The 15,278-nt window shown below is 54.7% G+C and overlaps 1 protein-coding gene across 7 annotated transcripts; it reads left to right on the top strand.

Annotated features, from left to right (window-relative positions):
- The first annotated feature begins 6,305 nt into the window (after window positions 1-6,305).
- On the top strand, window positions 6,306-15,278 carry RABGGTA (Rab geranylgeranyltransferase subunit alpha). Of its 7 annotated transcripts, XM_014868615.3 has the most exons (19): window positions 6,306-6,450; window positions 6,753-6,890; window positions 8,460-9,043; window positions 9,362-9,418; window positions 9,583-9,693; window positions 10,067-10,191; window positions 10,383-10,570; window positions 10,824-11,027; window positions 11,331-11,414; window positions 11,503-11,585; window positions 11,676-11,771; window positions 11,878-11,983; window positions 12,079-12,130; window positions 12,302-12,390; window positions 12,533-12,621; window positions 12,715-12,831; window positions 13,485-13,598; window positions 13,866-13,953; window positions 14,626-15,278. In XM_014868615.3, exons 4-19 carry the CDS (start codon window positions 9,416-9,418, stop codon window positions 14,772-14,774), a joined length of 1,698 nt encoding a protein of 565 aa, XP_014724101.1. In that variant the 5' UTR covers window positions 6,306-6,450; window positions 6,753-6,890; window positions 8,460-9,043; window positions 9,362-9,415; the 3' UTR covers window positions 14,775-15,278. The 7 variants fall into 7 exon arrangements, 5 of the variants coding, with proteins under 5 accessions (XP_014724101.1, XP_070360246.1, XP_070360244.1 ...); XR_011501528.1 differs by lacking the exons at window positions 6,306-6,450; window positions 6,753-6,890 and adding an exon at window positions 12,892-13,345 and having other exon boundaries at window positions 8,825-9,043; window positions 12,715-12,804; XR_011501526.1 differs by lacking the exons at window positions 6,306-6,450; window positions 6,753-6,890 and having other exon boundaries at window positions 8,825-9,043; window positions 13,379-13,598.

Raw genomic sequence — 15,278 nt, 5'->3', positions numbered from 1 at the left:
GACCCCGCACACAGAACAGAACAGTGCTGGAATGTCCAAGCCACCCAGAGTGTGGCCAAGCTCACAGGCACAGTGGGACCCACTGGTGAGGGCCCCACCCTCCCTCCCTGGGCCTGGGGTCTGGGAAAGTACTGTCCATCAGGGCTTTCAGCTGTGGGCCTGGGGCCTCTGTGGGGGCAGGTCCTGGGGAAGCTGGACAACCCTCGGCAAGCTCCCTGAACCTCAATTCCAGGTCCTCCCTGTCCCACCCCTCCCCTCAGAACTCAAGCCTGAGTCATGATTGGGTACAAAGGGGACACAGGGGCACAATCTTGCTCCTGTTAGCAATTCCAGGCGTTCTCATTTTTACTGAACTCTGAGGTTCCAACCACTCCCTGTCCACTCCCTCCCCACGGCGCCCTGGACGTGAGGCCTGGAGCGTAGCCACCCTTGACCTCGCCCCAAGCTCCCTGCCCTGGGATCTTAGAGTCTCCAGCTCCCGCTCCTGATCCCCACTCCAGCCCAGTGGGGTGCAGCATGTCTTGCTCTGATGCCCATGGCCCACCATTCATTCATTCACTCATTCATTCATTCACTCATTCATTCATTCTTTCTTTCCCAGGCACCCCCTCCCCCAACCCTAACTCTGTCTCAACACTCTGTTTAATTTTCCTCGGAGCACTATGACTCTGAAAACACCTTTTGTGTGCATTTGCTTCTGCAGAGGCTGTCTCCCCAGCGCACGTGTAAGCCCTAGGAGAGCAGGGCCTGCTGTCTGGGGCCCTGCTGTGCAGTGAGTTGAATTGGTGCTCAATGATTACTGCTTGATAATTGGCTGAATTATGTCAATGTTTGTTGAGCAACCAGCACAGTGCAGACACCAGGCTAGGTGAGGGGACATGCAGTCAAATGAGCCTCCTTGGGTAATTCATGGTGGGAGTGGAAGGGGGGGCGCTGCACCCGACAGGATGAGCTAGAATGTGAGCAGCACAGGCCCCACTGCATTCTGCTGGAGCAGAACAGAGGACATGTGCCTCTGAGCCCCCAGCCAGGGCCCCCCGGTCGTCTACAGCCCCGGCTCTAAGCTCACTTCCCTGGGAAACCTCCCCCAGCCCAGAGAGGGCAGCTCTCCCATTTGCAGTTCGCCCAGCACCACGTACCTCTCCACAGGGGCAGAGCTGTAATCTTACATTTGCTGATACGGTTACTCCACTTCCTCTCTGCACTATTTCCATCATCCAGAAAGTTCTGTCGGTTAGCCCTGCTCTGGACTGTCTGCCACAGCCCCCATGCCTAGCATGGTGTCCAGCACTGAGGGCACTAGTCACTCTCTGTTAATGAATGGGACAGGAAAGGGGTAAGGGCTCGGTCCTCTGCCAGGGAGCAGCCCCTCCCTCCCAGAACTGGTCATTTCTCCCCCGTGCTTATCTACCAGCCAGAGCATCCCTTCTTGCCCCTGGCCGTCCCAGCCTCACCTTGTTCTAAGGCTTCTGTTTCTCACATGGGTGGAGAACCTTGGGCTGCTGCCTCCTGGTGCCATTCACACTGTGTCCGCCCCATACCCAAGGTGTCCCCTAGATTTGTACAGCAGTTGTTGCCACTCAGGCCCTGCCAGGCAGCGAGCTTCTTGGCCACATGCCCAGCCCCACCAATGCTGTGGGCAATTTTAAGGCGATGTCGCATCTTCACCAACCACTGGGCAGTGCCTGCCTCCTCTAACAGAGGCTCCAGTTCTGGCTCAAGACGTTTTTCCAGCTTTTCAGCCCCATTTCCTGGTTGTGATTCCTGCATCTCTTCCCCTAGAGATGCCAATCTGAGTCAGCACTCACCGCGCCCTGGGTGAAATAGGATGCTCTATTGTGGGGACTTTCCCTCCGGGGCCCATCTGTCTTTCGGGCTCACCCTTGGAGCCCTGTGTTTCCCTCTTACTGCCAGTCTGTTCCCTGTCTTCCCCAGCCAGGAAGTGTGCTCTGGCCACATGGCGGCAGTCCTGGCCATTGAGGGATTTCCCCAGCCTAGCAAAAGGAACTGGGGAGCAGGGAGGAGAGGAAAATATCCAAGAACTCAGACCAAGTGCCCAAGGAACCCCAGGACCCCAGGAGAACAGGCAGTGAAGAGGATCTTCCTGGGCTTTGAGTCATTCTAGTTCCCTGGTCCATCCCAGTGATCAGAACCTTTCAGAACTTTGGGGTGGGGAGACTCTAGTCCTTAAACGTCCTCTACCACATTCTCATAAAGTGGTTGACCAACACATGCTTGATTACCTCCCATGAAAGTGAGCTCATCATCACTCATTGAGGCCCATTCCACCTTTGGACAGCTTTAATTATTGGAAAGTCTTTCCTCATAGTGAGTCTATATCCACTGACTGGTCTTTGTTCTTTGCTCTCAATATACACAGAATCAACGTAGTTTCTGTTCCAACTAGCAGCCTTTCAGGGGTTTGAAGCCCTCTATCATCTGCCCCTTGAGTCCAACATCTCCATGTCCTCCCACGTGGTCATGGGCTTTCTTCACCATCCTGATTTCTCCCTCGGGATCTTGCGATTTGTCCCCGTCCCTCTTAAAGTGGACCACACACTCCAAATGGAGTCTGACTATCACAGATCTGGGTCTACCCACCCCGTGATTCTGGATCCTAAAGGTCTCTTCATGCAGCTGAAAGTCATGTCAGTGGTTTTGGCAAGCAAGTCACAGTGTCGACTTTGACCAACCCTGTGCCAACCAGCCTCTCCCTATCTGCACACACTCGTGTTATTCCACCTCCCACACCTCTTGCTCTTGTGCAGATGATGATTTGGGGACCAAAGAACCAGACTCTACCTCTGTCCCTATTAAATATCATCTAGTCAAATCTCACCCCTCAAATTATGTTTAGATCCTGATTCCATCATCCAGCATTCCTCCCAATACATGTTAGCTATCTTCAGATATGAGGATGGCACCGTGTGCTCATCCAACATGGCTCTGGAAAACTGATACCACTAGGGACTTCCCTCCAGGTTGACAAAGACACATTAAACAACCTTATTTGGAGATGAATGTCCTACCAGTTGTAAGTATATCGCCTACCCTATCATCCCACCCACAGTTCACCATTTCATTCCTAAACGTGTCCTGAGATGGGCTGATGATGCCAAAGTACTGCAATAATCATTGGACAATCTGGTTTCCAGCCCTGGCTCTACTGCCAAAGTGCGTGTGAGTTCATATCACGGAGTAGCTCTGAGCCACTGGGAAATGAGCAGGGGCCAGATGATCTGTCAAGCTCTCTCCAGCTCTGACATCCTGTTCTGTGGTGGTCAGAGTTAGAAAGAAAGGGTCAGGAAGCTGGGGGCAAAGGGGGGGGGGGCGCGGTCCACGTTGCAAGAGATAAGAAGCAGGCACTTCTGCCCACGCTGTGGGGAACCTTCATCTCCGCCCTTCCTGCTGTGCAGCAGGTGCCCTGCTCAGCTCTTCCCCTTTGTTTCCTGTACCAAAACTTAAGCTGACCCCCAGACTTCTCACATTTAATTTCCCATCAAGTGCCTAGCATGCCCCCACCCAAATGTCAATCCTGGATCACTTGATAACCTGCTGACCTAGGACCCCAAGAAGATCCGGACCCTCAGGCCTGAGTTCCCCTTGCTGGCTGCCTCCCCACCAGGCCATCCAGCACAGCCACCCCAGCTCCCCAGAAGCCTCGAGGCATTTCCACCCTCCTCTCACTCTCCCCCAGCTCTCCGCCTTTGCCTATAGCAGAGCATGGTGGGCCAGGCTGGGATCCAGAGAAAGTAAGAAGGGTGTGTCTTCTGCAATCAGACAGACAGAGGGTGAGACCCGGCTCTGTTGCTTGAGTCGTGTGGCCTTGGGCAGAGTCTCAGTTACTTGTCACGGCCATCAAGCATTCAGTCATTATTAGTTGTCATTAATACTGGCTTCAACGCCACAGAACTCTTCTTTATAGCCCATTTCTTCCTCTGCTCTCCCATTGAGGCTTCTCTTCCCCACACCCCCAGTCCTGCCCTCACCATGACTCTACCAAAGCTTGTTTGTGGGTTCCCTCAGCTCCCCGTCCTGAGTGCCCATTCTCTACCAGGTGTAATTACGACCTGCGCATACCTGCACCCACGCTGACTACTTCTGCCTTGACCTCTCAACCCCTCGCCAGGCAAGTACTGCTCATTGTCATCAGGACATCTCCACATCAGACCAGACATGTGAGAACCAGCCTTTCTCTTCTCACGTAACACTCCCTCCCCCAACCCCTGTTCCAAGACCGCTGTGGACACCACACATTCCCCAGTGCCACAGCCTTACACCCCGCAAGTCTACCTCAAAGCCTCCTATGTCCCTACAGGTGTCTCAGCCCACCCACCACCATGCCCTGCCTACTGCTTCTCCGAAATAGCCCCCCCTCACCCCTACTCCTCACCCCCTAGCAAGACTCCAGGATGTGGATCTGGGATTTCAGGTCGTGCCTAAATATCCCTGAGGAAGTGGTTTTCTGACCCCCTTTCCCACTTTCCCCTCCACTTCCTGTATTTCTGGGACCCAATAACCCCCTTCCCTATACCTGTGGCTGGAGAGTTTAAAATAGGAGGATCAGGGGCCTGCCCCATGGCCAAGTGGTTAAGTTCATGTGCTCCACTTTGGCAGCCCAGGGTTTGCCTGTTCGGATCCTGGGTGCGGATCCAGCACCACTCATGAAGCTGTGCTGAGGCAGTGTCCCACATAGAACTAGAAGAACTTACAACTAGGATATACAACAATGTACTGGAGGGCTTTGGGAGGGAAAAAAAAAGAAAAAGGAAGATTGGCAACAGATGTTAGCTCAGGGCCAATCTTCCCGACCAAAAAAAAAAAAAAAAGAGGATCAAATGATCCTGATTTGATTTGTGCTTCATTCTACTATATATGTTGTGCTTCTCTGACAAGTTTTATAGGAAGAAAAAAGAAGCATCAGGAGTTTAAGAAAAAATTGTAAACCATTACCTATCACCAGATCTAGAACAAATTCCTCTTGACCTTAGTCTGGGTCAGGTGCCCCTTCCGCGGGTCCCCATTGGCCCCTCTCCTACTCTAGCTCACATGTTGACATGTCTGTCTCACCCATGTGCCCTGTCCTATCCAATACTAGCCAGTAGCCCTATGTGGTTATTTAAATTTAAATAAATTAAATTAAATTAAAAAGTCATTTCCTCAATTGCACTAGCCACATTTCAAGTGCATGCTCAGTAGTCACATGGGGCTAGTGGCAACTGTGTTGGAGGGCACAGATATGGAACATTTCCACATCACAGAAAGTTCTAGTCTAGCACAGCGCCACAGTAGACTGTAAGCTCCGGGAAGGCAGAGACTGAGTTTCTGGTCTGGTGCTGTATCCCTGGCACCAGCATGCTCTCAGGCCCAGCTCTGATGCTAAATAAACGATTTCACACACTGCCACACTGCACCAGGCACAGCTCGGGTACCTGCCTCTTCCTCACTCGCCTGCCTCCAGACCACGGCTTCTAGACAAGCTTTGATGGGACCCCCACCCAGGGCTCACGGTCTCCTTCCTCCCTCCACCCCATCTCTGGTCCATGACTGGCTCAGAGTCCTAGAGGCATCGTAAATGTTTGTGTGTGTGTGTGTGTGTGTTGGGGAGTGGAAGTACAGAAAGGATTGGCAGGGGAAGAGGTGATCTGCGTGAAAAGACACCAGGGTTCCAGGCCTCGAGAAGCTCAAGTTCAGCCTCTGGCAATGGCTGCGCCCACCTATGCAGTGGGCAGAACCCTGGGCTTTGGTTTGAGTTCTAGCTGTGTTTCCTCCCAGCTGTGTGACCTTGGGCAAGTGACTTATCCTCTGTGAACCCACTGTGTGCTTCCCTTCCTCAGTGTAAAAATATGGATAATAATACCCACTTCATAGAGGTAGTGAGTGCATTAAATAAGATGTCTGGGGCTCAGGCAGTACTCAATTATTGCTTGTTCCCTTCTCTACACAGAAGGCAGTAAATCCCTTCCTCAAACATCGTTCAGATCGCGGCCCTCAGACACTCAGCTGGTTCCCACTTATCCCACATGGGATGCCAAATATAACTCCGACAGCTCCTTTTGCCTTAAAGCAAGAGGCTTGTGATTGGTTCCACTGCTCTTATCTCCCAAGGCACCTGGCTCAGCTTCTGTCTGCCAGCAAGCTCAGTCTGTTTGGCTTTCTCTCCCCCACCTTCACGTCATCATTCATGCCTGAAATGCCCTTCCTGCCCTCTCTTTCCAAAACCAGGCCCTACCCTCTCCAAAGCAGATTTTTTCATGAGACTCACTTCCTCTCTTAAGCCTGCTTGACTCAACCTTCCCAGTTTCAAGATTGCTAATCACTAAAAAATATTTCATGCCTGTTTCAGCCTTCACCCACCCCTTTCTCCTCCCTCAGTGACTATGATGTAAGACGGTTCCTGGCAAATCTGCACCTGTGATCATCTGTGCTCCCGGGTATCTGGCTGTACATGTGAGTGTATGTAGAGCAGAAAGAAAGGGCAGGTGGTGACCAACAAAAAAAGTGGTTGATGCTCAGGTGGGACGGCTGGATCAGATCAGACAGAGGTCCCATTTGGCCATGGGTGGGTGGGCATGTGACTGCATGTGGCCCTTAGCAAGTTGCTTAACCTTTCTGAGCCTCAATTCCCTTGTATATTTGTCACAAAGATCAGAAATAATATCATCATTATTATTATTACTTTTATTGAGCCTTTACTATTCTAAGCACTTTACATAGATCCTTTTATTTAATCTTCACTTCATCCCTTACAGGTAGGTAGTATTATTTTTTCTATGTTACCGTTGAGGAAACTCAACACAGAGGTTAAGCACCTTACCCCAGGTCACGAAGCTAAGAAGTGGCAAAGCCAGGATCTGCACCCAGGCAACCGGGCTCCAGAGTCCATGTTTGTAAGTACTCTGCTTCCTGCCTTCCATGTGTAATCCTGTGTGTGCGCAAAGCTCCTGACACAGTGCCCGGCACAAAGGTAACCAATCAGTGGTGTCACGCTTTTCTCACTGGGACTGCAGGTACACAAGGCCAAGAATAGTGTTTCTTTTCCTCTGTAACTCGGCACAGGGCCTAGGAAAGGACAGCACACAGAGTAGGCACTTTACACACATTTCCAGGTTCCAGGAAAGGAGTGGAAGAACTATAAAGCATTTAAAGCCATACTTTCTTACACGATTGTGAGTTATAAACACACACATACCACATGACACACGCTTCTCGCAAATACATCACACACACTCACACATACACATTCACTGGCCACCTGGAACCCCATGAAGTCTCCCCAGGAAACCTTCCTGAGCTGGTCCAGGCCACACGATCTCTCCCATCCCGGAATGCCAACAGCACTCACTATTAGGCCCAGCCAAGCCAGTCCTCACTACGTAGTGTTTTGGTCATTCATTCAAATAACTACCCAATAAGTACTAAGAACCAGGGCCAGGTATTAGAGAGGAAAGATCAGAAAAGTGTTGCTTCTGTCCTAAAGGAACTTTGAATCTGATAGGAGATGCTGGCATACCAACCAAGACTTACGGCAGGCCGAGGGAAGTAAACACTATTTTTTGACAGCACATTTGAAGTTCTTTTAAATCAGACTGGGACATTTCGGAAAACTTCCTGGAGGTGACACTTGAGTTAAATCTTAAAGATGAGCAAGAGTTACCCTGGCAGAGGAGGCGTGTGGAGGAAGGAGAGTCGAGAAGAGGAAACAGGTTAACACGTTTGGGAAACTGCAGGTCGTTGATGAAGAGTTCTTAACAGGGACAGGCAGGACGTGAGGCCAGAGGGGTAGGCAGGGCCCAGGTGCCAAAGGCTTGATGTGCTAACCTGAGAGATTAAAGACTGTCCTGCAAAGCCGTCAGGAGCCATGCTAGGCTTTTCGCAGAGATGGGACATGATCGAATCTGCATTTTAGAAACACTGTTCCAGCAGTACAGAGGATAAACTGATAACAGAAGGCACAGGGTGGAGATGGGGGAACATTGAAAATACTCTCAACAATCTGGGGAAGAAATGAGCTTCAATTCTTAGTGCAGTGGGAATGGAGATGGTATTCAGGAGGTATTAAGGAAAAGTGGGGAGGGAATAGTGCCATTCACTACAGCAGGGAAAAAAAGACCAAAGTTTAGACAGGATGGAGGGGAGACAATGATACCTTTTGACTTTTGGAGTTCAAGGTGTCTCTGGGACAACCAGGTGACATCTAATAGGCTTTCGAATGTGTGTGCATATATATATACAACATATATATATATATATATAAATGTGTGTGTATATATTTTTTCATTATTAAAGCTTGCAAGGCATCTGGGCTGTGCTATGAGTTTGAGTGTCATCAGCTTGCAGGCAGTAACTAAAACCATGAGTGTGGATGAAGTCACCCAGAGACAGTGTAGGCCAAAAGATGTGTGGACCCGAGACAGAGCTCTGGGGTTGAAGGCGTGGATTTGTGAATGTTTTACCAGGAACGGCATTTGAAATGAAAAGGGGGTGAGGAAAAGACCCTGGAGATCACCGACATTTAGGGGAGGAGAAGATGAAGAGACGAGAAAAGAAGGGCAAAGGTGCAGGAGGAGAAGCCGGGACAGGGTGTCAAGTCGAAGGAAGTCGGTAGCGTCAAACGCCCCAGAGGTCAAGGAAGATAATGACAAGAAACTCCATCCGTTAGATTTTAGGAGGTGGCCAGTGCGGCCAGAGCGAGGTCAGCGGAGGGGTGTGGGCGTGTTTTTCTGGCTGTTGCAGAAACCTCTCCAACTGACTTGCTCTTTGAGCAAACAGAACTGGAACCGCAGCCCGCGCCGCTTCGACGCGGGCGCGCATGCGCACTCGTACACAGCAGAGGGCCAGCAGGGACTTGGCGTTTCCCGACAGCGCGCCGAGACCCCGCGCACGCGCCTCCGGAGCCCGCCTACTCCGCCGCGGGCCCCTCTCCAGGCCTGCAGAGGGCGCTGCGCCTCGGAGAGCCGGGGCGTGGCGCCGCTCTAGCCAGCGCCCGGGCTCGGTGGCGGGCGCCGCAGCTCCGCGTGCCCCACGCCTCCTCCTAGCGCAGGTGGGTCCGCCCGCGGGGGGCGGGAGTGCCTGGGAGCCGCGGGCGGGCAGGTAGCGGCAGCGTCCGGGTGCGGAGTCGTCCCCATCGCCCAAGTGCCCCGGCTCGGGTCCGGCCCCGACAGATCGGCCTGTGGGCAGGGCTGCACGGGTACAAGTCCCAGTCCGGGTGGAAGCCTCCTCCTGGATGTGTAGTGCCTGTCCCGGGATCCCAGTAAACCCCGAGGGGATCTCCGCCCTGGCTCTCGTGCGGCTTCCGGGGGACAGCTGGAGGCGGGGCTACTGGGGGCGGGGCTCCCATGATTGACACCTTTCTCCCCAGGTTTCACGGGCTACCACTGGACCCCTTCCCTGTCCTGAACCCTGAGCCGGCACCATGGTGAGAACTCTGAGCCCAGCCCCTCACCTTCGCATGCCCATGCCCTCGCCCCGCTTGGCCTTGCCTCGGTTGCCCTATCTAAACCTGGGACACCGCGGTGGGGGGTACGGTGGCTCTGCCTCTGCAGGGCAGCCCCCACCCTTCCAACTCGCCCATCCGTTTAGCACGGGCGCCTGAAGGTGAAGACATCGGAAGAGCAGGCGGAGGCAAAAAGGCTAGAGCGGGAGCAGAAGCTGAAGCTATACCAGTCAGCCACCCAGACTGTCTTCCAGAAGGTGGGGCCTCAGAGGTAGCCCCCTCCCCAGGTTGCCGCCTTAGTATAGCAGAGAAGCCGAGAGCTGGGCCTCAGAGTCAGACTTGGATCTGTACCAGGGTTCTGTCACTTACTAGCTGTATGACCTTTGGGCAAGTTATTGAATCTCTCTGAGCCTCAGTCTGCTCCTTTGTAAATTGGGGCTAATAATTGCACTTACTGTGTAAGGCTGTTGCGGAAATTAAATGAGAGAATGCATGTAAACCCATAAAGCACTTTGCACAGTACCTATCATATAGTATGGGATTCACAGAATATTTGGTAGTTTTGTTTGTGTTATTTAGCTCTACATAGGAGGATGTTATGACCTCTGACCCTGCTACCCATCTTCTCAGCGCCAGGCTGGTGAGCTGGATGAGTCAGTGCTGGAACTAACAAGCCAGATTCTGGGAGCCAACCCTGACTTTGCTACCCTCTGGAATTGTCGACGAGAGGTGCTCCAGCAGCTGGAGGCCCAGAAGTGCGTAGGGGTCAGGGCCCCAGGAAGGCAGCCCTGGCCCTGCCCCTGCCCTGTCTGGGTTCAAGGATGGAGGAGAAATGGGGCAGCCAGGGGCATGGGCAGAGGGCAGTGGAGGGCTGCGTGCAGAAAGTCAAGGGCGAGCTGAGGTAGGGTGTTGCAGGGCCCTGACCCCCAATCCCCTCTGGATGCAGGTCCCCAGAGGAGTTGGCTGCCCTGGTGAAGGCAGAACTGGGCTTCCTGGAGAGCTGCCTGAGGGTGAACCCCAAGTCCTATGGTACCTGGCACCACCGCTGCTGGCTGCTGGGCCGCCTGCCAGAGCCCAACTGGGCCCGGGAGCTGGAGTTGTGTGCCCGCTTCCTCGAGGTTGATGAGCGGAACTGTACGTGTCTGCAGATTCTGTTCCCACAACCCTCACCTGCCACACGTCAGTAAGGCCCTGAGTGGGGAGGGATGGCCGGGATAGGCACACTAAGCTGATGGCAAAAGGGATGATGGAGCCAAATGCATCCTTCAGGGAGTGCATAGAGGTGTTTCTAGGGGCCTCCTAAGGGAACTCTAGGGGTACCAACCAGGCTCCTCTTGCCCTCCTTCTAAGATGTGCTTTCACCACCCCCACCCCTCCACCCCCCCAGTTCACTGCTGGGACTACCGGCGTTTTGTGGCTGCACAGGCAGCTGTGCCCCCTGCTGAGGAGCTAGCCTTCACCGACAGCCTCATCACCCGAAACTTCTCTAACTACTCCTCCTGGCATTACCGCTCCTGCCTCTTGCCTCAGCTGCACCCCCAGCCAGACTTTGGGCCACAGGGTCGCCTCCCTGAGGATGTGCTGCTCAAAGGTAAGCAGAGTCAGGCAGTGCTGGAGATGATTCTGCAGCCCACCCTTCCAGCCCTGATGCCTAGCCCTGTTCCTGAACCTGTGCCTCTTGGGTTTGTTGAGCACCTACTTCATGTCTGGTGCTGAGGGTGTATACGATTCAGCCTCTGGCTGCAGGGAGCTCAAGTGTCCAAGGGGAAAGATAAAACTGATGTATGCAGCCCCTGTGCAAGGCCGGCGTATACTTGAGCCCAAGAACTGGAGGTGCTTCAAGGACAGGGTGGGATGTCCTGACCACAGCCCCGTGCTGCCTTGGCCTCTGCAGAACTGGAGCTGGTGCAGAACGCCTTCTTCACTGACCCCAATGATCAGAGTGCCTGGTTCTACCACCGCTGGCTCCTGGGACGAGGTAAGCAATTGGGGAGGAGGCTGGGTGTTTAGGACTTGGAAGGAATGGAAGACTATTTAAGGAGACCTGAGGTTGTGTCTTCCCCCAGCTGACCCCCAGGATGCCCTGCGCTGCCTGCACGTGAGCCGGGACGAGGCTTGTCTGACTGTCTCCTTCTCTCGGCCCCTCCTAGTGAGTCCTGCAGCTTTTGCCGGAGAGCATCGTGGATTGTGGGCCTGGGGCTGTTGGGGCTGATGGGTCTCTCTTTGTCCCCTGTGCCAGGTGGGCTCCGGGACCTTGCTGCTCATGGTTGATGAGTCACCCCTGGCTGTGGAGTGGAGGACCCCAGATGGCAGGAACCGGCCCAGCCATGTCTGGGTATCCTAGGATTGGTGGGGCAAAGTTGGCGGCCTGGGCAGGGCTGGGGTGGGACAGTCAGAAAAGTGGTGAGGTCCGGGGTGTTTCCTTGACCCTGTGCTCCCAGCTCTGTGACCTGCCCGCTGCCTCCCTCAACGACCAGCTACCCCAGCATACATTTCGTGTCATTTGGACAGCAGGCGATGCTCAGAAGGAGTGTGTGCTTTTAAAAGGTGATGCAACCTGCAGCCTGCACCTCTTACAGCAGCCCCCCATCTCTTTCCTCCTCTCATGGGTGTCCCCTCCTACCACCGACTCTTTCTCTCAGGCCGCCAGGAGACCTGGTGCCGGGACTCAGCCACAGATCAGCAGCTCTTCAGGTGATGACAGGGAAGCACACGGACAAGGAGAAGTGCTCTGGACTCTGGGCATCAGGCAGCTGGGGTGGGAGGCTGGGGGCTTGGGCAGACTGTCTCAGCTGGACACCAGGGATAACTGGTACTCCAGGGCTGTGAGCATCATCCCCTCCCCCCACCCCCGCCCACCCGCAGGTGTGAGCTGTCGGTGGAGAAGTCCACGGTGCTACAGTCTGAGCTTGAATCCTGTAAGGAGCTGCAGGAACTGGAACCTGAGAATAAATGTGAGGCTCCATTCTCTGAGCTCCTGTCCCCTTCAGAAGGCCCCTTTCCAGGGTGGTCCCTTGGGGAGAGCACAAGGGGTCTGAAGAGATAGGACAGAGGAGGATCCAGGAGAGACTGTCCTTTCCCCTGCCCTGTCCCCAGGGTGCCTGCTCACTATCATCCTGCTGATGCGGGCGCTGGACCCCCTACTCTATGAAAAGGAGACGCTGCAGTACTTCCAGACCCTCAAGGCAAGTGGGGCCTGCGGGAACAGGCAAGGGGGAGGCCCAGTGCGCAGGAGGAAGGCAGCTACCATGCATTCCTTGCTACCTTGTCCCCGCCAGGCCGTGGACCCGATGCGGGCGGCATACCTGGACGACCTGCGCAGCAAGTTCCTGCTGGAGAACAGCGTGCTCAAGATGGAGTACGCCGAGGTGCGCGTGCTACACCTGGGGCACAAGGTATGGGCTGCCCGTGCACCTTCCCTGGCCCTCAGCTCGCTGCCCTCCCTGCGTCCTCAGGACCTGGCCGGCTTGCATACCCACTGCCCAGGCTCCAGCTGAGGCACCTCTCTCCGGCTGCACCAGCCCCTGGCTTTGCCTTCAGTCTCGGGGACCCGTGTGGACATTTCTTCCTCTGCCCATTCCCATGTTTCTTTCCCTGGAGCAGGCCCCGATACCTAAAGCCTGAATATTTCCAGAGATTTCTGACAAACTTTCCAGACTCTGATTTTCCTCTATTTGTAGTCCTTCCCAACACATGTTTTATCACATCATGGCAACCCGCCTCCACCCCCACCAAACTGATCCCCCAGACTTGCCAGGCCCGCTTCTGCCAGTATCCGCGTTTACCCAGCACCCTCCTCGATCCCCTGTCCCTGCCCCCACTCCATCCACTCCACTGCCCACCCCACCCCCAGCACGCACATCTGTCCCCTGTCCTTGACGTGGAGCACGCACTGCTGTGGGTTGTAAGGTAAGCTTCCCACCTGCTCCATCGTCTCCTCAGCTGGGAACCCCAAGGGCCTGTGTGGGGCACAGAGGGCAAGTGCCTGATGGACGATGGCCGAGGACCCTCCCCTGGTCTCCTTGGGTGTCTCATCCCCCTTCCGCAGGATCTGACAGTGCTCTGCCATCTGGAACAGCTGCTCTTGGTCACTCACCTTGACCTGTCGCACAATCGTCTCCGAGCCCTGCCCCCAGCCCTCGCCGCGCTGCGCTGCCTTGAGGTACAGCCCTCACTCCTCTCTCACTCTCCTGGGTGGTCCTTTTCCCCTTCCTCCACCTCAGAAATCTGCCTACCCTACAAAGAGATGTCCTGGTCCTCCCAGCCCCTGCAGATGACCCTGCCTTCCCCCCTCCGTCACCCCACCTGACCCCAGGAGCCCTTCCACGCAGTGTAAGCTGATCACCCTGGGCTCCCCGGCTGCTTATGCCAGTCCCAGGCTGACAGCTGCCTGCCCTGCCTTGTCTTCCCTGCCGTTCCTGCTCCCCAGGTGCTTCAGGCCAACGATAACGCCATAGAGTCCCTGGACGGTGTCACTAACCTGCCCCGGCTGCAGGAGCTCTCACTGTGCAACAACCGTATCCTTCCTTCTGGGCATCTCTTAGACAGCGGGTAGGGTGAGGTGCCACACTGGGAGGGGACAGACAGCAAGCAGAGTGGGTCCCCCGCCCCGGGGGAGTGGGAGCAGGGCTCTGGCACTCTAGGCTAAGGAGAGGGGATAGCCTGGGGCTGGACGGGCCATCCTTGACTTGCACTCGTGGAGTTTTGCAGGGTGGAAGTGGCTCCTCAAGCCAGAGTTCACAAATGGGCAGCCTGCAGAAATTCCTGGGTACCACGTAGTATTTTAAAAATCAAGAAGTTAAATATTTTAGAAACCTACAATTCTGATTCCTCTTAAAAATTGGAAGTTGAAAGCAGCCTTTGGGCTGCATTTCCACTCGCCAGGCTGTGGTCATCACCGAGTTGTGGATGCCTCTTTAGCCGGGGCTAGCTTTTCTCTTGGCCATAGTCTCCACCCCACCTTCTTGTACCACACCCAGCCTGCCTCCTGTGCTTCCTGCCTGAGCCCTGTGGACAGGGGTTTGCAGTCCCTGCCCAGAGCCTTACTCCCTTCAGGGGAGCATGCAAGATGCCCATCAACCAGGCCACCAGGCAGCAGTCCCTGCTCTTGAGCGAAGACAGTGCTGGGTGCACAGGACCGGACAGATCTGGGGGAACCTGCCAAGCTTTCCTTGACTCTCCTGCCCAAGGCCTCCAGCAGCCTCCAGCGCTCCAGCCTCTTGCCTCCTGCCCCAGGCTGGTCCTCCTCAATCTGCAGGGCAATCCCCTGGGCCAAGCAGTGGGCATCTCAGAGCACCTGGCCCAGCTGCTGCCTTCGGTTAGCAGCATCCTCACCTAAGAGACCCAACCCCACCCTTGCCCTTTAACTTATTGGGATGGAATAAAGGATGGGGAAGCCCCCTCAGGCTGCTGCTGCGGCTTCCACCACCACTGTTACTCCTGCCACCTATTTTGGAAAAGAACGGGAGAGGGTTAGGGTGGGTCGGCTCACCTCTCCACTTCCATTTTATGCTGAGTCCTGCTGTTCCCTGTCATGGAGAACCAAAGCCTCAGTGTTTGGGGCAGAATCTGAGTTTACCTCTTGTTTTGGGCTGGGGACGGGTCCAGGATCCAGGCTGGGATCAGGTTTGGGTTCAGGTTCTGGTTGGGGCTGGGCTACAAGGCAGCTGTAAGGCTCTCCCATGACCCCTGCCCCTGTCAGATGCCCTCTCTGCCCAGAAGCCCTGGCTCTCATCCACTGCAGCTGAGAAGGCTGTTCCCAGAAGGGGTGGGTCAGGGGGCCCCTGCTCCACCCTCTTAGAACATTGAATAGCATTCTCCCATTAAAGAGCCTTTGAAAATA

The sequence above is a fragment of the Equus asinus genome, chromosome 2 (genome assembly GCF_041296235.1).
Source record: "Equus asinus isolate D_3611 breed Donkey chromosome 2, EquAss-T2T_v2, whole genome shotgun sequence".
In the NCBI taxonomy this organism is placed as follows: domain Eukaryota; kingdom Metazoa; phylum Chordata; class Mammalia; order Perissodactyla; family Equidae; genus Equus; species Equus asinus.
This window is presented reverse-complemented; position numbering and strand designations above follow the sequence as displayed.